The following is a 27,433-nucleotide window of genomic DNA, read 5'->3' as shown; positions in this document are numbered from 1 at the left end:
CAGAAGTGTCTGAGAGGAGACGAGAAGCCTCAGGTGAAACTGTTACAGTCAGTGTGTTGTCCTCGTACTCAGTGTGCTGAATCACAGGCCTTTACACAGAGGATCAGTGTGTGTGTGTGTGTGTGGTCTGTCTCCGGTCTGATCTGTGGACCGGAACGTTCCGCACACAAACACACAAAACTACCGTCACATTCTCCATCGTCTGAGCTGGAGCTTTGTGATCAGTCCTCAGCACTGTCCCGATCAGCTGATCAGCTGATCGGGACAGTGCTCAGTCATTGGTCAGCAGCAATCTAATGTCCTGCTGGTCTCCATCTCTGAGCGTCTTTCTTGTGATTCTGGTTTTGAGACTTGTTGGAGAGACACCAGCAGCTGCTGGAACTCAAACCAGTGACATGTTGTCCATACCTCCCATTACTCCCATAGCTCTCATATCAGAGGACAAAGGGGATCTGCATTGTTGTGGAGCAGCTGGACATTGTCCTCGTCTTTCCGTTCTGCAGGGAGACGATAATCTGCTCAACAGCTGCTATCTGTGTGTGTGTGTGTGTGTGTGTGAGTGAGTGTGTGTGTGTGTTTCTGTCCCTGTGAGTAGAGTCCCAGTGTGAAGACGATTTGATTGGTGGAATGAAAACACAGAGAGGACAGGTGATTATTGCTCAGGTGTTTTGAAGAGCCCAGGTCTGTCTGTAAACATGTTCCCGCCCCCCTGCCGCTGAGGCTTTGATTGGCAGGTTTCTTGGTTCGAACCTCGACAGTGAGCTGAGGAACCAGTTGGAGAATCATCACTCAGCGGTCTGTCCTCCTGTCCTCCTGTGGAGTCTGATCCTGCCCCAGTTTGTCCCTCTTCTTTAGGAAGGAGGACTCAGCGGAACTGGTGGTGGTCCTGGTGGTCTCCAGGTCTCAGTCTCAGACCATGTGACCACTGTAGTTCATGTAAATGTCCTAAAAATCATGAGACAAGTCACTGCACTTTAAAGTTGTGTAGACCTGCTGAAATGTCCTCACATCAAAATGTCCTCACAACGATGGTTTTGAAAGTAAATTTGTCCACACAACTATAGAAAGACATGTTCACACACACACACACACAATTCTGGTCTTGACCATACTGCCATCTACCGACCGCCCCCCCCCCTCCGCCCTCCGCTCCACCTTTACAACTCCACGGATTAAGGTGTATGACGTCAGCACGCAGGACGTGTGTGGGGGTGGGGGGTGTGGGGGGTCGGGATTCCTGAGGATTACCCGTCATGCCCCGCGGGTAAAGATGGCGACAGCTGAGCGGAGCAGCGGATCAACTTTATCCTCCCGGCTCTGACTGGATTCTCCTCCCGGCGAACGCAGCGTCTGAGCCGGCTGCGTCTTCTCCCGGCGTCCGTTGCTGCTGCCGCCTCCTCGCTGAAATCTCCTCCGCAGCCGGACCTCAGCGCTCCTCCCCGGCCTCGGATCGGTTCGGATCCCCCCCCCACCCCTCCCCTCTCTCTCCCCACCCCTCCCCGCTCACCCCGCCGAGGAGCAGACCGGAGCTCCGGCTAAAGTTTCCTCTCGTCTCCGTTTTCCGGGATTTGTTGGCGGAGAAAACCCGGACCGAGCCGCGCTAACCGCCCTCACAGGTAAGCTCAGACCGGGTTAGCTGCCGTTACGGAGCAGAGTGTGGAGGCTCGGTGTCGGTTTGGTCGGTGCTGGTCGGTGCTGGTCGGTGTGTCACAGTTGGGTGCAGCTTGTTGTGCGGTGAACTGGGCCACAGTCAGACCGGGAGCGGGTCTCACAGGGTTTATCTCCGTTTGGCGGACTGTTGGAGGGTGGAGGGTGGTGTCGGTTTGGTATTCGGCCCCCGGTGGCAGGCGGAGGAAGCCTGTTAGCCAGCACCGAAGGCTGTACGAAACACCCGCTTCACTTAGACCTCAGCGGGGTGACTGACTTCCTCTGGCCCCTAAAGCCTCAGGCCCTGTTCGGATCTGGCATTTAACTGCGTCTCAGGTGATCGGATCACAGGTGGACAGCTCTCAGCACAGGTGTGAATGCACCTGAGACGCATAGAGGACACTCTGAGGTCTGATCCCTCAGACCACGCTGGGACATGCCGGCTGCTGTGTCCGTGTCTGAAAGTTTCAGAAAGCCCACAGATGAGGAGACACACAGGGACCAGACAGGCTCAGGCTGTTTCCTCACGCCTGGAAAATATCAAATCTATGAAAATATTCCAGTTTCTGTCTCAGTTAAGAATCTCAGACCTCTGAAATCTGAGCGCTGGACCCTAATCCTGCATCTCGTCAGCAGATTGGTCAAATGTTCCTCATGGATGTAACGTGAAGTGAGAATCATGCTGACTTCAGATCTGCTTCCTGTTTCAGTCCAGGTTCAGTTCAGTGTCTGAGGACACACAGAGCTGGTTCAGACCAGGGCCACATGCTGGTTGTTGTAGGGGTAAATGTAAAGGTGTGCAGGGGCAGTTGCTCTGCCCTTTGCATCACAGTAATCCAGTTATTAATGTTGTGGGTACGTTTGTTGTTGTTGATGCTGTTGTTGTTGCCATGGAAACATTTCTGCAGGTTGTATAATACTGGACATCCTCCACGTCCTGTGTGTGTGTGTTTGTCTCTCACCTGTCCTGCAGGTGAAACACTGAATCACTTTAAAGGTTTGAACCAGAGATGAAATAATACAATCGATGAAACAATTGATCAACATAAAATATTTTAACAGAAGATTGATTATTGTTGTAAATGTTGTAAATGCTTTGCTCGTCTCTGGTCTCTGTCTCTGTCTCAGTAACTGAATCTGTCTGTGACAGACGTTTTTAACTGAGGACAGAATCAGCAGATTAATGATCATTATCTGAACCATAAACACTGTAAGGAGCTGGACGCTGTGTTCAGGACTGTGTCTTCATCGATGTGCTCATCGTGTCTCTGACACTTCTTTCCCAGTCGCTGTTTGGGCAGAAATGGTTTGTGGATCAGTGTGGGTCACATGATGCTGCACTACCGAGCGTGGCCACTAGGCCAGAATCACCTCATGGCTCCATTTATTGGTTAATCATTGTTTGGTCTGTCTCAGCTTCTCAAGCCCCAGTCGTATTCAGACGTCTCGTTTTGTCGACCGTGAGTCCAGAAGCTGAAGGTCTGTGCTTTTATATCACAGAGAAGAAAACCAGCGAACATCCACACCTGGAACCTGTGGATCGACGCTGTGGCGGCGTGCGGAGCCTCATCAACAAAATCTGAATGAGTCTCTCACGTTTCAGAGGCGGGACCTCGTCTGCCAGCCGGTGGCGGAGGGAACAGTTTATCTGCTGTACTGTAACAGCAGCTCCGTCCACCTCACATTTAACAATCACAGTGAGGCTGAGACAAAGCCATGTACTGTCTCTGCCATGAGGCTGCTGCTCAGACCATCACTCAGCAGGTGACGTGGGACAGATCAACCTCACCATCTTTAACCACAAAGTTTATATGAAGCTCCATTAACCCTCACCCCCCCAGCCCTCTTCGAGAAGCAGATAAACTCTCTTTCCTCACATTAAAGTCAGGGGTCAGTTAAAGTCAGCTCTCTGACAATGGCCGACACAAACGAATACAGGCGTCTGTCACTGAATGTGAAGGTCAGTTAAGCATGATGTACATTCCAGGGGCCACATGAGTCCTGGTGTGACGGGGTGTTGACCTATCTGTGGAGGACAAGTGGCGTCATAGACCACCTCTTCATCTGTTTCACTGTTGAAATAACGCGCCGCTGTAAGGTCCACAGCTAACTTCGCTCCTCCTGGTCCATGATCTGGTCCACATGAAAATTCTGCCCTAATTAATGAAATATTAGACCTGTAAGAACGGTGTATTTGGGGGCGTGGCTGCTTGATTGACATCCGTGGTTGGGAGTGATTGACAGGCCATGGAGATGGTGAACCGGTGAACTCCCGTCGCACAGTGTTGTGACTGGTTTGTAGTGTGATTACTGTGATTTCTCTGTCAGTGGAATTTCCCACAGGCTGTTGTGTTGTTCGTTAGCTTGTTTTCACGAGTTTTTCGGTTCGCAGTAATCACAGCGTGTCCTTCGGGGTCCCTCGGTCCCTCTGAGGATTCTGGTGTCCAGTTTTTTCAGTAAGTAAATGTTTATTTTCTTAATGGTTTAATGAACTTTCCACAGTTTCCAGTTCAGTAAAATGTGCACTGTGCAGCACAAACATGCACCTTGCTAACCAAGCTAATGAGCTAGTGCTAGAGTTAGCATTTGCTATGCTAACAGTACCTGGACCTGCCGGGCTGGTAACCACTGGTAACCTGTGCGTTAATGTAACGTTTGCTTTGTGTCTCTGACATGTGACCAGTGTTACTGTCCAATGTGCTGCATTAATGCACTTTGATAAAACTGTCCATCAGGACGTCGTAATAGTTCCGGTTAGCATCACACTGAAGTAAATTACATGTGATTAAAACTGTAACGCTTACTTCACACTCTGTCATTCAGTAGTTATGAATGTCTGCTGTGTCTCAGAAGGTAAACAGGTGAGGACAGGTGTACGCTCACCTTGTTACGGTGCTGAATGTTGTACAGGTCTTGAATTTGAGGATTCATTTCAGCAGTTTTATTAACCATCACTATCACCAGAAAGGTGTATAACAGGATGAAAATATACTGATGAATTAAATAACCAGTTATATTATTAAAAACTATATTTCTGTATATAATAAGACAGTGGACGAGGTGCAGGAGACACCTGGCTGGACAGTGTTACGGCCACAACACGTCACACACCTGCGAGCACCAGCCTCCACCTGCACCTGTGGGTGATGACACACAGTTAGCTGATAGTTAGCTTACACCCATGATTACACTATGTAACATGTAGCTTCACCTAGTAAAACATCACAGCTCTCCTTTTTATGTAATATTTATTTATATATTTATTGATATATGTATTGATATATGTATTTACTAAGATCACTTTAACAGTTATAAAGTTTACCTCGAATTATGGAAGCTAACTGTTAGCCACTTGCCCCGACGCAGCGGAGAGCTCGGGGCAGTCAGGTTGCCGGTGTAGGCGTAGGTGTGTGTGGGCGTGGAGAGTGTCCGCATGTTCTCACTTAGACCCTCCCCCACCCCGCCCCTTTGTCCACAGTCCAGCATAGAGCTGATCTCGTCCTGTTGGAGGATTTGTTCTGTTTGTGCCGTTCTCAGAAGTGAAGTTCACTTAATTGCAGTGTTTGTTAAGGAGCTAGTTCATCATAATGTGTCTCCAGTGTGTCCCCAGTGTGTCCCCTTTGTGTCCCCAGTGTGTCTACAGTGTGTCGGTGTCCCTGTTTGTTCCCCTCAAAAACCAGCAGCTGGTCTGATCGTCTGGGTGAAAGTATTTTGTCTCCTGTGACGCAGGAAAAGGTTTTTAACGTGTCCTGCTCCTGCTGAGAAACGGGATAAAGATCTTATTGATCATTCAGAGGACGGAGAGTCTTACACGTTACACGTCCTTTGTGCTTTTTGTTTGTTGTTTGTTGATGAATAAAACCAACAAAGATGGTTCCTGGAACTTTATGAATCAGCTTTGTCAGAGGGACGGGGCAAAACAACAATAAACAATAAACAGACACAAAGAAAGCTTTAGGCTAAAAACTACCCATAATGCATCGCTCTCCTCATGTGACAGCCGAACACAGAGAAACTGTCTTGACCTTGAATAAAACAACCTCATGTCAGAATCTTCAGGTGAGTGTGGATCAGATCAAAGCTCCAGTCTGACGCAGCAGGTGAACCAGGCAGGAGCTGGACCAGCAGCTGCTCATCAGACTGGAGTCACACCTGAACCAGGTCACCTGTGACTCTGTGGAGTGAGTGAGTGATTGACAGGTGACTGACACCTGACAGGTCAGGTGTGTTTAGCACAGGAGCCTTCAGCTGGTAGTTTGTGTCTGTTGTGTATTTCTGAGGCAGAAGAGTTTGTAAGCAGAAAGCTTCTCCGACGTCTGTGGGACAGAAACGTCCTCCTCTGTCCAACTCTGAGGACAGAGAGACTCACACTTTCATCTGTCTAACACCTGGTAGTCAGGTCAGACTGAAACCGGATCACGTTCCGTCCACGAACGAACTGCTCTTGTTGCTGTTGCTGTTGCTCTTGTTGCTGTTGCTCTTGTTGCTGTTGCTGTTGCTCTTGTTGCTGTTGCTGTTGCTGTTGTTGTTGCTGTGCCTGGCAGGACCAGTTGAGGTTGAATCAGAGTCAAACAGGCTCTGGCTGATGTGGTTTCGGGGACAGTCAGTCCGTCCAGCTGGTCTGTTGCTAGGAAACAGTCTGGGTCTGTGTCACTTTGTGAAGTCAGCAAACATAGACAGGAAGTGAGGTCTGAAAGAAAATGTGGACAGGATCTGAATCTGATCGATGATGATGGTGATGATGATGATGGTGATGGATCTTCATCAGCTGACTGACACCTGGTTCCAACATCACCTGTCGAAGCTGATGGATCTGGACTCTGCTGCTCTGGTCTGAAGAAGATTTCAGCACCGACTCTGAGAGAGTTCACGTCTGACAGACACATACCAGCTGTCCTCAGTGTGTGTGTGTGTGTGTGTGTGTGTGTGTGTGTGTGTGTGTGTGTGTGTGTGTCTGAGCTGTGTGTCCTGCTTTGTTCACCTGTTCAGGTGTGTGTTTCAGTCTCAGATGAGGTGCGTTTGGTTTCATGTTCAGGTGACGTCAGGCTGTAGCTCTAACATCGGCCTGATTACTCTGAATATGCTGCATCGGTTCTCTGGTCGCTCACACAGGTGCTAACTGTCCCAGCGGGGACGTCCTGATGGAGGCGTCCAGCCCAGCCTCCTGCGTGTGGACGCCATCCTCACATACTGAGCTTTATTATCACAGTGATAAGTGCCACCAGGACCCACCAGGACCCAGCAGGACCCACCAGGACCCAGCAGGACCCAGCAGGATCCACCAGGACCCACCAGGACCCAGCAGGATCCAGCAGGACCCAGCAGGAACCGCCAGGACCCAGCAGGAACCGCCACGACCCGCCAGCGAACCAGCGGGAACCGCCAGGAACCAGCAGGACCCAGCAGGATCCACTAGGACCCAGCGGGACCCACCAGGACCCAGCAGAACCCAGCAGGACCCACCAGGACCCAGCAGGGCCCGCCAGGACCCACCAGGACCCAACAGAACCCACCAGGACCCAGCAGGACCCGCCAGGATCCACCAGGACCCAGCAGAACCCAGCAGGACCCACCAGGACCCAGCAGGACCTGCCAGGACCCACCAGGACCCAGCAGAACCCACCAGGACCCACCAGGACCCAGCAGGACCCGCCAGGATCCACCAGGACCCACCAGGACCCAGCAGGACCCGCCAGGATCCACCAGGACCCACCAGGACCCACCAGGACCCAGCAGGATCCAGCAGGACCTGCCTGTGCACACTGATCCAGCTCTGTCGTGCACACGCACGTGGGCGATGCCGTGCACATCCCCCTGATTTCACACTATCCCTCCGATAAACAAGTGTAAACGTAGAGAAAGGACAGATTGGACAACAACAGGCCTGTAGACATGTTTGTCCTCATCCGGTACAAGGGCCACAGGTTGAGACACCGACCCTCATACTCACTGAGGGTCTCACTTCCTGTCTTTACTCTTTGAATCCCAGCAGGAAATCTTAAGAGTGACTTCAGAGGCCTTTCAGACAGAGACCCCTCGTCCTCGTGTCCTCTGCAGTGGACTTATTTCTGCAGGACGTCCTGAGCTGAACAGTCTGAGTTTGTCCTCGACTCGTCCTCTGTCTCTGTCCGTGTGTGTGTGTATCAGGATGCAGATAAACTTCTGTGTGGATCTACAAAGAGAAGTGTGTTATGGGTAATGTAGTTCACAGGGAGACTCGAGCAGTCTCATTGGCTGATACAGCTCCTGTCGACCAACCTGCTCTCAGGAGACGGACAGAACAAATAACAACAACAAACATATTTTTTTTGATTGGTCAATCTGGATTTTTAGACCAGGACTCACAGACCGGAACCCACAGACCGGAACCCACAGACCGGAACTCACAGACCGGAACCCACAGACCGGAACCCACAGACCGGAACCGATGCAGCAGACTGGAGCTGGTTTCTGTCTCTTTGTGGTGGTTCTGTCTCTCCTGCTGCTGATTGGCTGAAACGATGAAGAAGAGGAGCGATGGGAGGCAGAGGCGGTAAATCTGACACAGGTTAATGTGCTGAGCTCCACGACATGCCCGCGTCGTCCAGGAGAGATGATGATGGTCGAGGAACAGGGCGGGACGTCAGGAGGACGGATCAGGAGGGGACTGCTGGTTTGAATCCTGAACAGCCCTGAAGCAAGGCACAGGAGAGGGTGTGTGTCTGCGTGTGTGTGTGTGTGTGTGGGGGGGATTACATGCTACAGAGGTTTATCTCCGCTCAGAGAGGATTATGGGTAGGTTGAGTTTGGAGGGGCGGGGGTGGAGGAGGTGGAGTCTTGTGCCTCCTCTGCTCTCTGATTGGTCGGTGTCCTTCGTGCTCTCACAGTCACGTCCTCGCAGACGAGCTGCAGCCGTCAGTGTTTGCAGTTTCTAACTGAACAGTGATTGATTTTCTCTGATTGATCAACTGATTAAACTCCAGCTTTCAGTCGGTCAGTGTCAGGTGTCAGGTGGACACCATCATCAGCTTCACCTGTTCAGAGCTGCTGACAGGTTCCTTCAGCTTCTGTGTGCGTGTCTGTCTGTGTGTGTGTATGTGAGTGTGTGTGTGTGTGCGTGCAAGTGTGCGTGCGTGCGTGTGTGCGTGTGTGAAAGCTCAGAGTCTGAGTCATGTTTCTGGGCTGCTTCCTGCTCTGTCTGCGGTCCCGCTGCAGCCGGTGGATTTCCCAGCATGCCATCTGCTGCAGTTTGACCTTCAGTTGGAGGTGAGCATCAGTGATGTCAGTGACAGGTTGTCAGCTGGTCGCTTCATTTCCTGTCACAGACGCTTCATCGAGTCAGTCTTCCTGACAAACAGACGGCGGTGACTCAGCCAACACACACACACACACACACACACACACACAGCAGGGAGAGTGTGTGTGTGTGTGGGCAGCCGGTTAGTTCCCCTCAGACTGAAATTAAAGCAGCTCCCTCTCTCCCTCTCTCCCTCCCTCCCTCCCTCTCTCTCCCTCCCTCCCTCTCTCTCTCTCCCTCCCTCCCTCCCTCTCCCTCCTCTCCCTCTCTCTCCCTCTCTCTCCCTCCCTCTCTCTCTCTCCTCTCCCTCTCCCTCTCTCCCTCCCTCACCTGTGAACACCTGTGCACTGATCTCCTTCCTTTTCCCATCAGCCACTGCATGCACATGTGTGACAGTCCACCTGCAGGGACCTCAGAGTTGGTCACATCAAACAGGACTGGTCCCTGAACACCTGTCAGGTCATTGGTCAGCTGTGAGGAGAACTGATCTGGAACCAGCTGATGACAGTGCGACGCCGTGATGTCATCAGCTGGATAATTAGTGGCTTTTCGAGCTTTAGCTTCTTTCCGCTGAGATCAGCTGTTTCCTGTGGATCAGGTCCACACATGAACCAGGTTTGGAGCTGGTCTCTGTGTTCTCTGGCCTTCCTCCTCCCGTCTTTCCTGTCTCTCCCGTCTCTCCCGTGTCTCCCTCTCTCCCGTCTCTCCCTCTCCCCGGTGTTTCCGGGGTTTTCCGTCTGACTGACGGCAGGTATTGACTCGTGTTTTTCCATCCCTCCGTCTTCTGTTTCAGGCCCGTCTTGTGTTTCAGGAGGCCTGAAGCTCACATGCCCAGAGGAGGAGGAGGAGGAGGAGAGGACGAACACAGCAGAGAGGATGAAGAGTTTTCTGTGCTGACGTACAAGGTGAGGATCCATCCATTCATCCGTTCATTCATTCACTCACTCACAGAAACTCTCTTCCTCCGTGGCCTCGGCCCTTTTCTCTCGTCTCAGGAGATATTTCTGTCCTCTGTGTGTCTGTCTCTCGGTCGTTGAGCTCGTGCAGGGACGATGTTGATCGGACTGTGGCTGACGCAGTAATCAGGTGTCACTGACAGACGTACCTGTCAAACCATGACCAATCAGAGACGAGAAACCTTCTCTCTCTGCGTTCATCCAAACACAAACCCGCCGCGTGTGAACCTGGGCTGAGCTTTGTCTCGTGGCGTTGACGCTGCTGCTGATGGCGGTGGTTCCCCCTCACCACCTCTCATCTGGCTTCTCTGTTTCACCCGCGGTAACTGCAGGTGTATTAACCTCTAATGACCTCCCCTGTAACCATGGCAACTGATCAAAGTGTGAGTGGGATGATGAGTCTGATGTTTTCTGTCCTCGGACTGGAGAGAGAGAGAGAGTCATCAATAATTTATTAGTTTTCTGAACATTTTTCATCTGAGAGAAAAATGGGATGAAGATTTTGTCTTTAAACGTTTTGTTTTCTCAGCGATTTAACAAGCGAGCGGCATTAAGCCCGTTAACGATCGTCGTTAAACTCTGACATGATGGGCACGGAAACAGCTGATCCTGGGCCTGTGACTCAGCTGTGTTCAGGTACAAACACTGAAACACACCTGAGCTTGTGATGTTACGTCCTGAAGACGTGAGGGTGGAGGAGACAGTGTGAAGACGGAGAGGAAAGAAGGGACAGGGCAGGGGAAGGCAGGGAACGGAAAGCTGTGAAGGAGGGCAGAAAGAAGGGAGCAATAAATAATAGATAAATAAGAACATGAGGAAAGAACAAGAGAGGACACAGAAAGGAGGAAGAGGAAAAGAAAAGAAACAGGGAACAAAGAAGGAAGAAGTGATGAGCAGCTGCATCAGAACATTGAATATACCTGTGTATTTGTGTGTTAGGTGACAGCAGAGCATGCTAGGTAAAAACACTCGGGGCTGTTTGATGTAAAATTCAGGAGCTGCAGTCAGACGAGATGAAGACACCTGCGTCCTCCTCATCGTCACCTGACAGGTGCAGAGGCTGTGAACAGGACACACGTCATTTCACAGGATGATCTGACCGACTCCTGAAACTGACCTGAGATCAGCTGATGGTTCATCAGTGAGGACGCTGTGGAACCACAGGCCTGACTGAGGAGGTCAGGTCAGCTGACACAGGCGTGAACCAGCCATTTTACTGGTAGATACACCTGGAGTCACAGCACAGCCGTCGTCTGTAACGTTTAAAATCAGTGTCGCAGTGACTGCAGGTGAACACGTAGAGTCTCTGCTTCATACGTGATCGTATGTCTGACGCAGAAACGTGAACGAGATCAGCTGAATTCAGTGACTGGATCTGTGAGCACACAGAGGATCAGCTGGTTCCCTCAGCTGATCACACGTTCACACCTCGACATGTTCGATGGTTTCATCTGAACAATGTGAGCGATGAGGCGGGACCAGGCTGAAGTTACAACAGGAAGTAGCTGCCTGCAGAAAGAGCATCACAATAAAGTATCTCTATCTATAATGAACTTCCCTCTGTGTGTGTGTGTGTGTGTGTGAGAGAGAGAGAGAGAGAGAGAGAGAGTGTGTGTGTGTGTCTGTCTTTGCAAGGACCAGTTTGATTTTCAGACCTCAGGAGTTCAGACATCTTCACATGGTCCCATAAAACTAAACCATAAAATGATCAAATCCAAAGTTACATCACCACAAATCAAATAAAACAAAGATGATTGGATGTCTGTGAGCCTGTTCCAGAAAGTAGGTTTATTTATACATCACACAGGAACAGGTCAGACTGGAATCGAATAAACGCCAAAGCAAGAGAAATTCAGTACAGACAGAAAGTATAACGTCTCAGTCGGCGCTCATGGTTCGCTCCTCTGGTTTCTGTTACCGTCAGGACCCAGGGGACACACCACGCCAGGGATGGTCCTCACAAGTACAGACAGACAAACGTGTGTGTGTGTGTGTGTGGGGGGCACAGGAAGTCACATGGTGATCGATGGCTCGTCACTGGTTCCCTCAGGGTGGGATGTGGTCATGTGACAAGGACCAACTCTAAATGGAGAATGGAGCAGGTCATTGAGCAGAAACAGACTCTCAGCAGATACAGTAGAACCAGGGCCGAACGGTGTGTGTGCGTGTGCGTGTGTGCGTGTGCGTGTGCGTGTGTGCGTGCGTGTGTGTGCGTGTGCGTGTGTGTGTGTGCGTGTGTGTGTGTGTGAGTAAAATTCATAGTTAAACAGAAATTTCAGACCTGTCAATAAAGTACTTCATATTTAATTATATATTTATTATGAATAAACTCTTAACTCTGTTACTCTTTATACTAAGCTAGGCTAATCATGTTCTGACTGCAAATCCATGCTTAGGACACAGATGTGAAACTAATTTCCATCTATTTGGACGGCTGTGGGGCAGCAAGTTAAGAGTGCGGCTTTGGTCACCGGTTCAATCCCTCGACGAGCACAATGGAGCGACCACAGCTGTCCCTCTGCCCCAGCGTCTCCGTTGCATGTGCATGCTTTGTGTGTGTGATTCAGTGTAAAAGAGAAATTTCCCCATTGAGGGATAATAAAGATAATAAATAAACTAAACAAACGCTCTGGCACAAACAGCTGTTTATCATTTAGCTTGGTTATTTTCACACCATGAGTAAAAATCTCGTGTTTCTCTTGCTCCCACAGTGTGTTAGTTAGATCAGTGTGCTGTGGTCTGCCAGTTAGCATGTTAGCAACTTTCGCTCTGTTCTGTGTCATTCAGATTAACTGGCTAATGCTGACATGCTAACGTTAGCCTCATTTAGATCAATGGAGCTGCACTTCCTGTTCTGGAAACAAACTGAGATCAATGCTGCCTGAGGCTGAAACACACTCTCTTCACACACACACACAGTGTACGTGTATTTATATACTTGTGAGGACTATAATTCATGTGGAAAACCTCATTCATTTGAGGTTTTGGACTCAGAGAGACGCCTCTACGGTCAGATGTCCACACGGTGAGAGAGGTACATTCCCCAAATCCTCAGTCCTCACCCTAACCTGACACCTTCATGACAGGAGCCTTCTCACAGTAGTCTGACTTTTGACCTTCAAAATGGCCAAAATGTCGTCACAGTGAAAGTCATGGACGTGGTCCTCACAAGGATGAAAGTATGAGGACACACACAAACACACACGTATCTGTGAGGACCACTGACGCACTTGTGAGTTGTTTATGGGGACAGAGACGTTTGTGAGAGCTGTTTATGAGGACATGCTCTACAGGGACCTGTTTTAAAATTTCCTCATGGTGCAGGTCTGTGTCTCCAGCCTGGTTCTCACAAACATTCATAGAGTCAGCAGAGACACACATTTAAACTCCATCAGACACACAAACACACATGCAGGAGGTGTGTGTGATGCTGATGCGGGGAGAGCAAGCATTGATCTCTGTGTGAGAGAAACAGACAGCGAGTGACAGCAGTGTCAGAGCCCAGTTGTGGTTGCGGTGTCGTGGTGGGCGGTTGGCGGGTGATCAGCAGGCGTCTGCGTTGTTTTCTACCTCATCTAACGCTTCTTATTCTGGCAGGACTGACAGGCCGACAGGAAGGAAGGAAGCGGGACCCAGGATGACGAGCACGGCCCCAGCCAGGAAGCCGTATCGTAAGGCTCCGCCGCAGCACCGCGAGACTCGCCACGCCCTGCCCACTGCCCCACCCCCACCTGCACCGCAGCCCAACATCAATCAGGTAAACCAGCACATCCTAAACACACCTCCACCCGCACTGCACCACCTCATTCACTTTCCCACTGCTGGCACTAAAAGGCCAGAGAGTGATGGTCCGTGGCGAGATGTCTCGACATCGCCGCCCCCACTCTCGGACAGCGAGCCAGACGTCTCCAGTCTGTCCAGTTTAGAGCTCTGCATCCCCCCGCCGTTGCTCTTCAGAAGTCACACCTGCCGGCCCAACTGGACCAGAACCATGGCGGTAGGCGTCACGGCATCTGACCACCATGCCATGAGTCGTCACCTCACCACGAGTCCTCACAACACCTCGAGTCCTCGCCAGGCACCAAATCGCTGCACAACTGTCGGCAGCCAGAGTTTTCCAGCACATCAAAGCCCTGCCGCAGCCAGGAAAGACTCCCCCGCCAGCGCTCCCAGAGGAGGGTGTCGTAGTCGAAGCCACCGGACACCGGCCGCCACCCCTCCAAAGGGCATCCTGAAGCAGCCGACATCGCTGGGTGTGGAGCACACCTACGATATCATCAGGAAGTCAAAGTCAGTGGAGCTGCTTGATGACAGCCGGGGGCGGGGCGGCGCCAGCAGCCACAGGCCAACTCGCTCTCTGGACCGGGCGGCGCAGCATGCAGCACCCTCTCGGCGGTCCTCGGCCCCGCCCTCTCCCTGCAGGACCAACTGGAACTGGAAGATGCAGGTTCTAGAGGAGAAGGTTCGCTTCTCCAACTTTCTGGATGAGATCACCTCTCAGGTGCTGAGCCCTGCCCACCTCACGTTGCTTGGTAGATCACCGTCCAGAGAGCGAAGAAACTCCGCCCTCCAGCACCGCCATGACAGCTGCCGCCACGCCCACAGGAAGCAGCAGGCGGAGGGTTCGTACATAGACCGCACTCGGCGATGGGATGATTGGGTGGCAGCGCTGCAGCGACCCGACAGCTGGTACCAGCCCCTGCGGGGGGTGGGGGCGGGGCAGGAGACCCCACAGCAGCAGGGGGACATCACAGAGGGGCCAGAGCCTAAAGAGGAGGTGTTGGGGGTGAATAGAGGAGTAAAGATGGAGGATCAGGAGAACAAACACAGACCTCCTGTCTCTAATCTGTCGCTTCTGTCCCGCATCAAGGTAAGGTCAGAGGGGGACAGCCTTCACCTTCCTCACCCTCCTCCTCACCTCCCCCTTCTCCCCTCTGTGAACCTTTGTAAACTGACTGTAACTTTATGAATGAATGAATGATTCTTGCTGGTGTTATCATTAGAAAACATGTAATCACTCTGGAAACATGAAGCATTATTTTATTCGATCTAAACGTTGACTCAATATGAATCTGACTGCTGATTTTTCCACGAGTTCAAGTGTTTGTTAATTTTCAGTCTTTGTTCACTTATTTTCTATTATTACACAGATAAATAAACCAGTTATTAACTTAGTGGTTCCTGTAAATGATTTTCACTAAATATTTATACTAATACCAGGAATCAGTTTTTACGTTCTATTAATTATCATTAAAGTTAATGAGTCATAAACATTCACAGTTCCAGCAAACAGAAACAATCATGATCGAACTGTCACCAAACTCCATTAAAAAATCTGTCACTTTAAGCTCTCCTGGCTGAGGACAAACACAATGTTGTCATGACGACATCATCAAACAGCCGCTGCTGACAGGTACCATCAGTTTCTGAAATACCCAGAATGCAACGGTACAAAGGTTAATATGATGAAACATTGATTTGTCTTAATGCAGTCAGGCACAGGCTCTGACTGGTGACCAGTAACGACACTTCAGGAAACAGAACGTGTCCATAACAAATCCTCCTCCTGCTCAGGGTCAGAGCAGAGCCGTGCGATCTGATTGGCCCTTTAGCTGCTCCAGTCACAGCAGCCGAGTTATTGATTTTCCTGTTTGGTAGGCAATCGATCAGAGGGCTGAGAGGTCCATCATGTAAAACCCTGCTGCATGCTGGGAGATGTGGTGTGTTTCCATACATTAACACAGATCGAAGTGATGGACAATAAAGAGACAGGAAGCGTCCATTCGTCTCTATGATGTCGTTTTATTGACATTACTGACTGTGTCACGTGTCTGATGTGTTCAGTCACATGACAGCAGCTTGGCTCTCCTGGAAAAGTCTTGGAAAATAATGAAACAGAGAAACATCTCCTGGAAAACACGGAGAGATCTTGGAGAGCAAGTTTACAAAGAATGTTAGTTTCTAAACTTTCGGAAGCTCAGGCTCCGCCTCCAGCAGGTTAGCCGATACGTTGCCATGTGAAAAGGACGCATCTGAAATACTTTGACATCCTGGTCTATTATTGAAGGGTTCTGGATCCTCAACAGAGATTCCAGGTTTCAGATTGTATTAAACACCAAATGTATGATGTTAAATGCAAAATCCACATCTCATTTCATGAGAAAGAAAAAAGAGAACAGAAACCTCCCGTACCAAACCTCCCGTACGAAACCTGCTGTACAAAACCCTTCAGCACTGCACCGAGACAAACAAAGTGTTGGCAGAACAAACGGGTGCAGGCCGTCACATTCCCAGATCAGATGCTGTGTTTAAAACCATCCACAGAAACACCTTCAGTGGTGCTGGAGTGTAGGTAGTCCTGCTTAGGTTGTTGGTGTTGGGGTCAGAGGTCAGTCAGCTGTGTTACCTGTTCAGGTGGAGTTCAGACTTGGATCCGGTTTTTTCTTCAACTTCAGGTTTTTTCCTCCTGTTTTTCCTGCAGATGAAAACAGTTTTAATCGTGTTAGTGATGTTTGTGCTGATGTTGTCTCCAGCTGTGGATTGTTGCCATCCCAACATAAAGAGTTGCTCAGTGTATTTTTATTTTAACATCTTGTGTTTCTTCTACCTCCCAGATTATCCTGATAAGAACCTTTCTCTGTCGACCTTGATGAACTCAAACATGAGGAAACTCGTAAACCTGCTGTGAAATAGTCTCAGTGTCTTCGTACATGAACCTATGACATTAGACTCTTGTTAAAATGAATCATTAGGTTTGTAATAACAGAACAGATTAAAAATGACATGATTAAAACAGATATCTGTTTGTGTTTACTGCTGGTGGCGGCAGTGTGTCACTGCTTGTTGTAACTGTTGTTTTCTGTTGCAGGAGGCCTTATCAGACTCTGACAGGATCAGGTGAGACTCCTCTTCCTTTCTGTAGTCTGATAGTGAAAAGATGCCACGTGTTCTCAGGGCGTCACGTCTCACCGTTCACTGAATGTCTTTGGACTTTTGTTGGAACCAAACGTTGCAGCTGTCAGCTGTTCTCTGATCAGCCTGATCCTCTGACGTTTGGATCCAGTGACTCAGCACGGAGCCTGTTCCGTCACAATGTCACCTGACCTTCCCCCTCCTGTCTCCTCCCATTACCCAGAATTCTTCAGCAGCAGAATGAGGACCTGCGGCGCCGCCTCTCTCTCTCCACCCACAAGATGGAGGCCATGGAGGCGGAGTTTGACGGCAGCCGTCACTACATGGAGGCGGAGCTCAGCCGGACCAGAGATGACCTGGACAAGATGAGAGACAAGTTCCGCAGGTTAGGACTCTGATGATCTGGATCAGAACCAGGTTCTGATGTTCTGTTCCTACATTTCTGATCTGTGATAAACGACAGCAGCTGACGCTTATCAGGTAGTAAGGAGCAAGCTGATTGGCTGTTAGAGGAATAGAGCTCATGTGGGAGCTCATCTGTAATTGGCTAGGTCAGCCAGGCTCCTCCCACTGCAGGCGACCGGATGAATTAAGGTGTTTTCAGTGCACGTTTGACCAAACTTGGATCAGTCAGGGACCCGACTGTGCTGAACATGGTTGGTCCTGAATCCACCGTGTCCACGGGACCACAGACAGCCCGAAGAGACGACACTGAACATCTGGATGAGCGGCGATGTGTTCGCTTACTGTCGCACATACACGAGTCCATGTGAACAGCGATGCATTCGGTTACTGCAGAAAGGATCAGTCAGTGAGGGTCAGGTCTCATGGTTCACCGTGGTCTGTGTCTCTGTCCTCTGATCCTCAAAGGACCGGGACTGTGTCTGTCCCTGACTGTTACTGAGTCTCTGCAGATCGTCTTAGCAAAGAGTCTGACTCAGCTCGACTGTGACTCAGCTATGACTCGGCTTTAACTCGACTGTGACTCAGCTATGACTCAGCTTTAACTCGACTGTGACTCGGCTTTAACTCGACTGACTCAGCTGTGACTCAGCTTTAACTCGTCTGTGACTCGACTTTGACTCAGCTGTGACTCAGCTTTAACTCGACTGTGACTCTGCTTTAACTCGACTGTGACTCAGCTATGACTCAGCTTTAACTCGACTGTGACTCTAACTGGAGGAATTAAAAACCTTCAGTCTAAACAAAGGTTTCTGCTGCAGTCCGTGGTCTGCGGGTGAGTTAGTATACTTTACATAACATTTCTCTCTCTCTCTCTCTCCTCCCCCCGCAGACTGCAGAACAGCTACACGGCGTCTCAGAGAGCCAATCAGGATCTGGAGGAGAAGCTTCACGCTCTGGTAAACGTTCACCTTCTCCACCATCGCTGTGGAGCCGTCGTCCTGTCGCCTCAGAATATTTGATGGTTTATGTTTTGGTTGGTTGATGTTTTCTCTCCATGACGTGTGTGTGTGTGTGTGTACTGCTCATTGATCACTCTCAGTCAGTAACTGATCAATGACTAAATGAAAACACACTCTGACGCTGTGTATCGATTACCTGTGGGAAGTGAATTTGACTGACAGCTGGGTGGTTGCCAGGGGCGGTAGAGCAGAGGTCAGAGGTCACTGTGATTGGTCAGACACAAACAGCTAAAACTTTGTATTTTTCCAGTGAAATGTTGGAATGTTTCTGTTTCCTCTGAGGTTCAGACTGAAATCAGCCTCTGACCACTGAGCAAACGTTTCTCTGAGAAAACCTGAAAGTTTCAGGATGATTAAGAATCGACCAAACTTCCTGTTTGTCTGATGTCGTTCTTCATCTCTTCTCTTTCTTTTTCTCCTCTTTTCTCACGCTGCTCTCTGATGGATTGATTCATCCTCATCTTCATCATCTTCATCAGGCTGCCGTCAGTCAGACATGGGTTCATGCAGTTGCGTTTCATTCATCTCCTCCTCCTCACTTTCTGTCTATCCTTCCTCCTTCATCCATCCTCTTCCTCAGTTTTCTCAGGAGTATTTTCTGTCTGACGGTCTTTGAACACCATGCCCCCCCCCCCCCCCCCCCCCCCCCAGAGTGCACCTGTAACAGGTGTAAACGAGTCTGTGCTTAAACCAGTCACTGAAAAATGGTGAAAATGTGTTTTCTGAAATATTGCGACCACAGTTTATTGACGTTTTTCTGTGACCGGGACAGCAGAGACGGACAGCACCGGGGAGTCAGAGTAACTCTCAGACTTCTGGGGTTTTATTCCTGTGTTCTCAGAATATTCCCACTTCATGTTTGATGTTTTATGACTGTATCTTCAAAACACTGCGTTTTTTTCTCTCGAGACATTTTTACGTTTTTCTGGTTTTTAAAACCCATGAAAAGACGTGGACTTGGTGTTCAAACTCCGTGTCTCATGCTTGTAGCATCGAGCAGTAAAAGATGAAATAAATGTGATTGCTCCTCTCTGAAGGCCGAGACACACGGAGAGCTCAGTGAATTCAGTCCAGAAGAAATCCCCCAAATTCTAATCAGCAGATTTTACCCAGCAAAGAAAATGAATCACCTGTCAGCCACAGGCCTGAGATCCCTCCCCATTCACAGTGACTGCTGTGATCCTAATAAATCACATGATCACATGATGGTCAGGTGGGTCAGTGACTCACAAGGGTCAAGTTCACAAGTTACACACTCACAAGTTAACAACCCGACAAGAAGTTAAATACCTGAGACCCTCCACCAGTCAGTCAGAGCTGAAGGAGCCTTTTCAAAGGTCAAACATCTTCTGTATATTTTTAATATATAAAATATATTATTTTATATCTGTTGACAAATAGTGTTTTCCCTGTGATGTGGCTGGACCAGTGGCTGAACCAGAACCATATAAGAGCATCTGTTATTAACATAACGTTAGAGCTGAGGCTGGTACAAGTTCAGCTGAGGAGAAACAGACTGAACAGCACCAGCTAGCGTTAGCCCTGTTAGCAGTTGAAAGGACGAGCTAGGGAGCGTACTGTGTCCTTGGTTTGGCTTTGACCTCTGACCCCGCCATGTTCGGGCTGCAGCGAGGAGCAATTTGGTCGTGAGACAAAAATCAGTGTTGATCGAGTATCCATGCTAACAGAAACATTTACGTAATGCTAGCTGTGTTAGCTGCTAGCTGGCTGCTTTTTCTCCTTGTTTTTTTTCAGTGCAGGAAGAACCTTGATGAAAAGATTTCATCGTTCAGCTTTGACGCTTCGATCAAGATCTTATCGATTATATTGATCTTCTCACAGCAGCCACACCACTGCATCCCATAATGCACCTGTGAAGTGCTGCTAGCTAATGCAGCATTCAAATTATCTGGGAAAACTGTAGAAACACGAACTTTAAAGTGGCTCAATTTTTTTTGTATGTGAAACACGAAGAAACTGAAGGAATAAAACTCTGTGTACACGGATTCTACCGTTCAATCACGTACAAATACTTTATTTTGACGTGTGTTTTGAAGATTATTCCCACATGATCTGAATGAAGTACTTCTGCTGAAGGCCCGCCTTCTGTCATCTCAGCCTGCTGATTGGCTGTGTCAGCTGTGATTGACAGCAGATTGTATAACATGATGTCTCTGCCATCGCTTCACAGCTACGGAAGGTGGAGAGGGACAAAAAGACGATGGACCAGGAGATCGTGGAGCTCACCAACAAACTGCTGGATGCCAAAAACACCATCGACCGACTGGAGGAGCTCAATGTGAGATTTCACCAACACGCTTCTCTTTTACTGTTAATTAATTATCAGTTTGTTGGACATTGTGGAGTCAGAGTTCAGCTGTGGCTCTTGGGTATTGTAGTATTGATCAGAAACAGAGATAAGCCTGGATGATGGTTAGAGGAGATGGTTGAAATAGAAGCGAGGTGTGAGTCAGCAGCTCTTCGCTCGTCTCAGCCATTCCATCAGGATCCAGCGATGATTCTGATTGGTTCCTCTCTCCGTCTCTGCAGGAGCGCTACAGGCAGGACTGTAATTTGGCCGTTCAGCTGCTCAAATGCAACAAGTCGCATTTCAGGAACCACAAGTTTGCTGATGTGAGTAACTGTGATACATTACTGTTCTTGTTGTTTATTATTGATAATGTTTTCACATCATCACATCATTGATCCTGAGTCATTGATCCTTCAGCAGCTGCTCTCAGCCACCTGATATACAGGAGGTTAGTTTAGTCCGCTGGTTCCCCACCTATGGGTCGGGCCCCTCCAGAGGGTCAGCAGATCAACCTGAGGGGTCGTCACGTGACTGATGGGTCTCTCCCAGAGGAGACTTTTTAATTCAGTGAGAAAAAACAGAAGCAGCTGCCTGAGGAAGATGATGATGATGATGATGATGATGATGATGAAGATGGACGCAGAGGGAAGCTGCAGAATCACTGATGTTGTTCTTTAATGGAGAAAACTGGTGTGTGTGCGTGCGTGTGCGTGTGCGTGTGTGTGTGTGTGTGTGTGTGTGTGCGTGCTGACTGATTTATCCTCCTGGTTCTGCTGAGAGCGTTGATGGTTCCATTAGAGTCTCAGAGACTCAGCTGTTACATCTTGTTGCCTCTGACCACTTCCTGGAAACTTAACACTCAGCCTGTGTGTGTGTGTGTGCGTGCGTGGGTGTGTGTGTGTTCTCTGCTGCAGCTGCCCTATGAGCTGCAGGACATGTTGAATAAACACATGAAGAGCAGCCTGCCGGAGGGGGGCCCCGGTCCTGGTCCTCAGGATCCTGACACGCTGAGTTTGACCCCGGCTGACGTGGTGCCGACCTCCGTCATCGCCAGGGTCCTGGAGAAACCCGAGCCGCTGGTCCTTAACTCCGCCCAGTCCAGCAGCTGTGGCCGGCCCATTGCCGAGGACGTCTTCGTGCATGTGGACATGACGGGCCCTGTGGGGGCCGAGGGTCGAGAGAACGGCAGCGGTCAGGAGGCGTCACCGCAGAACGGGTCCTGTCGCAGTCAGAGTAGTCTGGACGGGCAGTCGGGGGGCGAGGAGGTGGGGGGGGCTCCGTCCTTCGAGAAGCTGAACCCGTACCCGGCGCCCCCGCCCCCCCACCCCCTGTATCCCGGCCGAAAGGTCATTGAGTTCTCATCAGACGACAAAGTGAAGATCCCCAAAAACTCCCCGCTGCCTAACTGCACCTACGCCACGCGCCAGGCCATCTCCCTGAGCCTCGTACAGAATGACGACGAACGGCTGGCTCCCGGCAGCCCCGCCCCCTCCTCGTCCTCTGGCGGGGGGGGAGTCAATCAACGTACGCCACCATCACAGCGGGACGCCACCAGCGAACCACTGTCCAGCCAGTCCAGCCCCTTCAGCAGCCCACCACAGGTAACCTGAGCCCCGCCCACCAACATGTCTCACACACTGTAAAGTGCTTTTTTTTTTTTACAGACGGTGACAAGTGTAAGGAAAAACCTGAGGGTCAGGGTCAGGATGCCCCCCCCAGCCTCCAGACCTGAGTTGGTCTGGAGGCTCGTGGTGGACGAACCCGACTGAGACTCTTTATGCTGGTTTTTCTTTGCATTTGTCTCCGTCTGTCTGTGATTAAAACCAAACGTAGACTTAAAGAGAGTGAATCTAAAGGAGGTTTAAACTGTGTAAACTGTTTCAGTAATTAGAACGATCACTGATCAATATGTTTGATTAGAATGAACACACTCAGCTGCTGGGACACTCCTGCCTGTGCTCACAAACTAAAAGCCCCCCGTCCCCACCTCCCCATCCCCCACTCCCACAGGCCCCCAGCGTCCTGGCGAGCTCTGGCAGCTCGGAGGAGGACCTTCTGGCCAACTGGCAGAGGATGTTTGTGGAGAAGATGGCCCCGTCCTGCGACAGCTCTCTGGTCCACCGCACCTCGTTCAGCAGTCAGACGGCTCAGGAGCTGCAGAGGAGGAGGGAGGCGTGCGGGGCCGGCACCCCCTTCGACCGACACAGGGCGGCGTACTCAGATGGCGAAGAGGGATCGTCGGCAAGGAGCTGGACGCCGAGCCGCGGCTCCAGCCTAGACACAGATACCGACACAGAGCTGCGGCCCGGCAGGAGGGGGCGCTACGGGGGACACGGCTCCACAGAGGAGGGGGAGAGGCTGCTGATGAACCTGGAGGACGATGGTGGCAGTGGAGACACGGCAGTCACTATGGCGACCAGTCCTGCTGAAGCTCAGAGGAAGGAGTTAGAGAAGGAAGAGGAGGAGGAGGAAGACGAGAGCTCGGCCGAGGAGAGAGACGTCCTCCCCCACGAACTGCCCGTCATCGCGCCCCGCCTCCTGGACTTTGACCCCACCCTCGCTGCCGCCCCCTTGCAGCGGCCCCAGAAGAGTCCAAAGAGGATGGGCGTCCACCACCTGCACCGCAAAGACAGCCTGACCCGAGCCCAGGAGCAAGGCACGCTGCTGGACTGATGCTCCCTCTTCACTGTCTGAGCACGCCTCACTCACCCCACACTGTGTCCCTCAGCTGCTGTCTGTCTCCATGGAAACTGACCTGTCTGTCACAGGGTCAGAGGTCATACTCATCCAGGATATAGCCATACTCTACTGTATGCTGCCGAGATCGCAGCCTGTTTGTGTGTGTGTGTGTGCGTGCGTGTGTGTAAGTGTGTGTGTCGGACCAGCGAGATGCTTTTGGCCACAGAGGGGGCTTGGTGTGTCCACATACTTTTGGCATGTAGAATATGTAGACACATCACCTGTCCAAATACTTTTGGACACAGAAAGTGCTTCAGTCTGCATATTTTTGGCCATATTGTGGTCAGATATCTACATACCTCATAACAAATACACTTATTGGCCAAAAGTATGTGGACAATTAATAGTGGTAGTTCCTTGATTACTTGTCCACTTACTTTTGGCCACAGAGAGAATTTTGAACACCTGTCCAAAATAAATTTTGAATAACAATAGAATCAGTATTAGAAACCCCATATCTATTCTGTGTGCGTGTGCGTGTGCGTGTGCGTGCACGCGTCAGACCGATCAGCTCCTATTGATCAGATGATCATTAAACTCAGTGATGAAGTCGCAGTAAATCAGCTGATCAGTTCCTGTTTGTGTGGATGTTAATGTTTAAATTCACACAAACACGTTTGTTTTTCTGTAATCGAGTGAAATTCTGTTTTCTTTCACATAGAATCGCTGAAAACACCATAATATGTGGCCAAAAGTTTGTGGACAGCTCCTCTGCTCTGTAAAATACTAAATAAAAAACGGATTGTTTTATTCTTTGCCAGAATTAAATATTTTTGACATTTCCACCAAATTTTCAGGAGGTAAAATTTACAGACAATATAACTGAACAATCAAACAATGACTAAACATATGTGAACGTTTTCTTAAATACTCAGAAAATTGCACAGACTTTGGTTGGTGATGGCAGCACACTTATAGCAGTAGTTGAAATGTAATTTGGTGTCTGCGTATTTTAGGTAAACTGTCCACATACCTTTGGCCATGTAGCATATTGTGATCAGGTGTAGTTTGAAGCAGTAGTTTGCTCTGGTGTCCAGGGACATCGGCCCCATCACCTGTGACACATAAGCAGTATATTAGAGTCATTATTAAAAGCCCTGTATCGGTCTTTTCGGTGTGTGTGTGTGTGTGTGTGTGTGTGCGCGTGCGCGCGTGCGTGTGTGCTTGTATCAGAAAAGAAAAAAAAACATCTTTGCCTTGTTTCCTGACCTGAGCAGGAGCTTTTATTTTGAAGAGAACAGATGTGACACACCTGGATAAACACACACACACACAGACTCTCAGTGCCTATAACTTTCTTTTGGGAAGTTGCGAGTACGACACCGGGGCTGTTGAAGGTCAGACTTTTATTTTTTCATCTCTTCGCTAGTCGTTCATTTCCTGTCATGGCGTGTTATTTAGTCACCTGACTGGGTTGTCGAGGAGTCGCAGACGTTTGACCCTGACTGACATCCCCTGCACCTGCGGGGGGTGGAGCTTCTCCTCGGCTCCCACCTGGAATGTAATCATCAATGTTTGTGTTTCCTGTCGTCGCCACTGTTCAGTTTTTCTTTGGAGTAGAAATCTGTTATTCAGAGATCTGTGTTCTGTTTGGCTTTGATTTGATTTGTTGTTGTTTGGTTGTTTTTCTGATCAGTTTGGTTTTTGTGTTCACTTTTTTTCTCGGTCGTACGGAGGCCTGATAGTGCCAGAAACGCCGCTCGGTATCGATGTAGGCGTTGCTTTTTCCAAACAGCTCGCTGTGAAAAATATTATCTGATGTTCTAACCAGAGTCCCACACGGACGTGATCTGTACCTGAAGCGCTTGGCCAACAGACGCTTGCACGTTTTACGCGCTCATGGAATCGGGCCTCGGTTTTCTCGCTAATCGTTGGTTTTGTTGATGGTGACGAGTCCACCGTTCCCAGTGCAGGTTCAGATTATCTTCACAGGACTGATATCAGCTGTTTACCGTTCGCCTCCTACAGTTGTATCACATCTGGATTAGCTTACTGCTAATGCTAACACAACGTTCCCTGCCTCTGCTGCTTCACATTAAAACACGTCAACTGGCTTTTATTTTGAAGCGGCCACAGGAAACACTTCATCTTTTTGATATTTCTGGCACTGGCGAGCCTCCGTACAGTAACTGGACGTTAGTCCTGTGAGGTCGGTGTCGGGTCGCCTCATCGCAGCTCTCTGATTGTGACTCTCACCGAGGAGCAGTGGCTGAATGATCGATCAGCGGTCGATGGATTTTCCGGAGCGGACTGGGCCGAGTGTTTCTTCGCTCCTGAGACGCTGACGTGTATCTGTGACAGTTTTTCTCAGCAGTGTTTCAGGCTTCAGGTTTTCACACTGAGTGATTGAGTATTGATCAGCACTGAACTCAGTTTGTTGAAGTGTCTCCACCGAATGTTCTTCTTGTTTTATTCACAGCTTGTGTTAAAGCTTCAGTCTGTGATCAGAGTGTCGGCGGCTGAAGATCGGACAGTATTGATCTGTAGGAAAACAACTATTTTCATCATCAGTGAACTGATTAATTATTAGTCTTTAAAATTAAAATAAATGTCTGACACAGTCAGTAATTTTTTTTATCCTGTTATTTTAAGATCATTAATCCATGATCTTGTTTTCTCACGTCAACACGACACTGAGCTCGTTTATCTCTGGAGAACAGAAACCTGTTTCCTGGAGATAACGAGGCAGAAGACGAGCGCCCATCACAGATTGCCGCTTCATGACAGAACTACGAATCCTGCTGGTGCACTGTGGGATGTGAGTGCTGTTGGAGCTCTGTCAGAGTGCATGATGGGACACAGAAAACTAAAGTGGAGACAGTCTGTTCCAGCAGCACAGGAAACAGACCACGAGCAATTTAAAGTGATAAAACGACTGCAGCTGATAAAATGGAGACGATCTCAACTCTGGATCCAAACACTAGCTGCTGCTCTTCTGGAGCTTTTGACTGTATCATGTGGTCTTCCTCATGTCCCACTGGCTCTGAGCACTGGAAGGAGTTCTCATCCAGTTTACATTGCATGATTACAAGTGTCCCATTTTTTAAGGTTCTTTTTTATTGACTAAACACACAGTATGTTTTTAAAGAACCATAGAGTGGAAAGACACGGGAGTCCGTGTGGGAGCTGTGTGAATAAAACATTATACACAGTGGTATGGTCCTTCCACTGCAGCCTGTTTGGCTCAGCCCTGAATTATTCACAGCAGCATTTTATCCTGTGCAACAGCTCCAAAATCCCGCATTTAGAGAGACACATGAACGCACCATCCACCCCTTCATCCTCCTTTGCCACCTCCTCTTCCTCCTGTAGAACGAGCAGCTGATGTTAAATTATTAAGGTTTTATTACCGTCAGAAATGGGTCGCTAATACTTTATTGTGTGTGTGTTTAATATTTCAGAGCGAATCAGATGTTCAGTAGAAAGTCAAATGAATGAGTGTGTGTCAGTGTGTTACAGTGTGTGTCAGTGTGTGTATAAATAGACTTTACATCAGGCCTGCTGAAACTTTAATGACTCTTCTTCATGAATATAATACCTTCTCCACTCCATCCTCCATCCCCTCCACCTCCTTCATCACCCCTCCATCCCCTCCACCTCCTGCATTACTGCTTCCTGCCGATTTAAACAATGATGAACGTGTTTATTAGCAGAAAGAGCAGAAGTGAGATCTGGTCACATGATCACCGGAGACTCAGGTGGAGATGCATTTTAATACCAGGTGTGAACTGTCCACCTGTGATGGGATCACCTGAGGCACATTGATGCCAGATGTGAGCAGGGCTTCAGTTGGCAGCACTGCCTGTAAATACCCCCTGATGATGTAATAGAAACCAAAAAATTCATTTTGAAAGAGCAACGGCCAATGAGAAAACTCTGATCCCCAGCCAGCTGGCCAATGGTGTAACTTCCTCAGTCAGTTGGCGACAGATGTTCACGGTTGCTGGTCCTGATGTTGCTGTCGTGATCACGTGATCTGTCCGTAAACTGCAGCCTGAACATTACTCTGACAGAACAGTCTGTTTCTGTGCTGATCTGAGGTCAGCTTCAAGTCCATCGGTGTGTTCTCTGTGTCCCTTCATGCATGAGAAATACAGAAGTATCCCGTTCATCTCAGTACACCTTCAGTTTCAAGTCAACATGAGATTTGACTTTTTGTATTTGTCAT

At 49.4% G+C, this 27,433-nt stretch overlaps 1 protein-coding gene across 1 annotated transcript; it reads left to right on the top strand.

The window, feature by feature from the left end:
• Positions 1-1,258: 1,258 nt before the first annotated feature.
• tjap1 (tight junction associated protein 1 (peripheral)) lies at positions 1,259-27,433 on the top strand. The gene is made up of 10 exons (XM_041049158.1): positions 1,259-1,616; positions 9,717-9,828; positions 13,477-13,636; positions 16,748-16,776; positions 17,015-17,176; positions 18,086-18,152; positions 20,407-20,514; positions 20,766-20,849; positions 21,441-22,127; positions 22,537-27,433. The coding sequence occupies exons 3-10, from the start codon at positions 13,517-13,519 to the stop codon at positions 23,197-23,199; spliced, it is 1,920 nt and encodes a 639-aa protein (XP_040905092.1). The 5' UTR covers positions 1,259-1,616; positions 9,717-9,828; positions 13,477-13,516; the 3' UTR covers positions 23,200-27,433.

Source organism: Toxotes jaculatrix, chromosome 11 (assembly GCF_017976425.1).
Source record: "Toxotes jaculatrix isolate fToxJac2 chromosome 11, fToxJac2.pri, whole genome shotgun sequence".
In the NCBI taxonomy this organism is placed as follows: domain Eukaryota; kingdom Metazoa; phylum Chordata; class Actinopteri; family Toxotidae; genus Toxotes; species Toxotes jaculatrix.
Note: the sequence above shows the minus strand (reverse complement) of the source record. Positions and strands in the feature narration are given on the sequence as shown.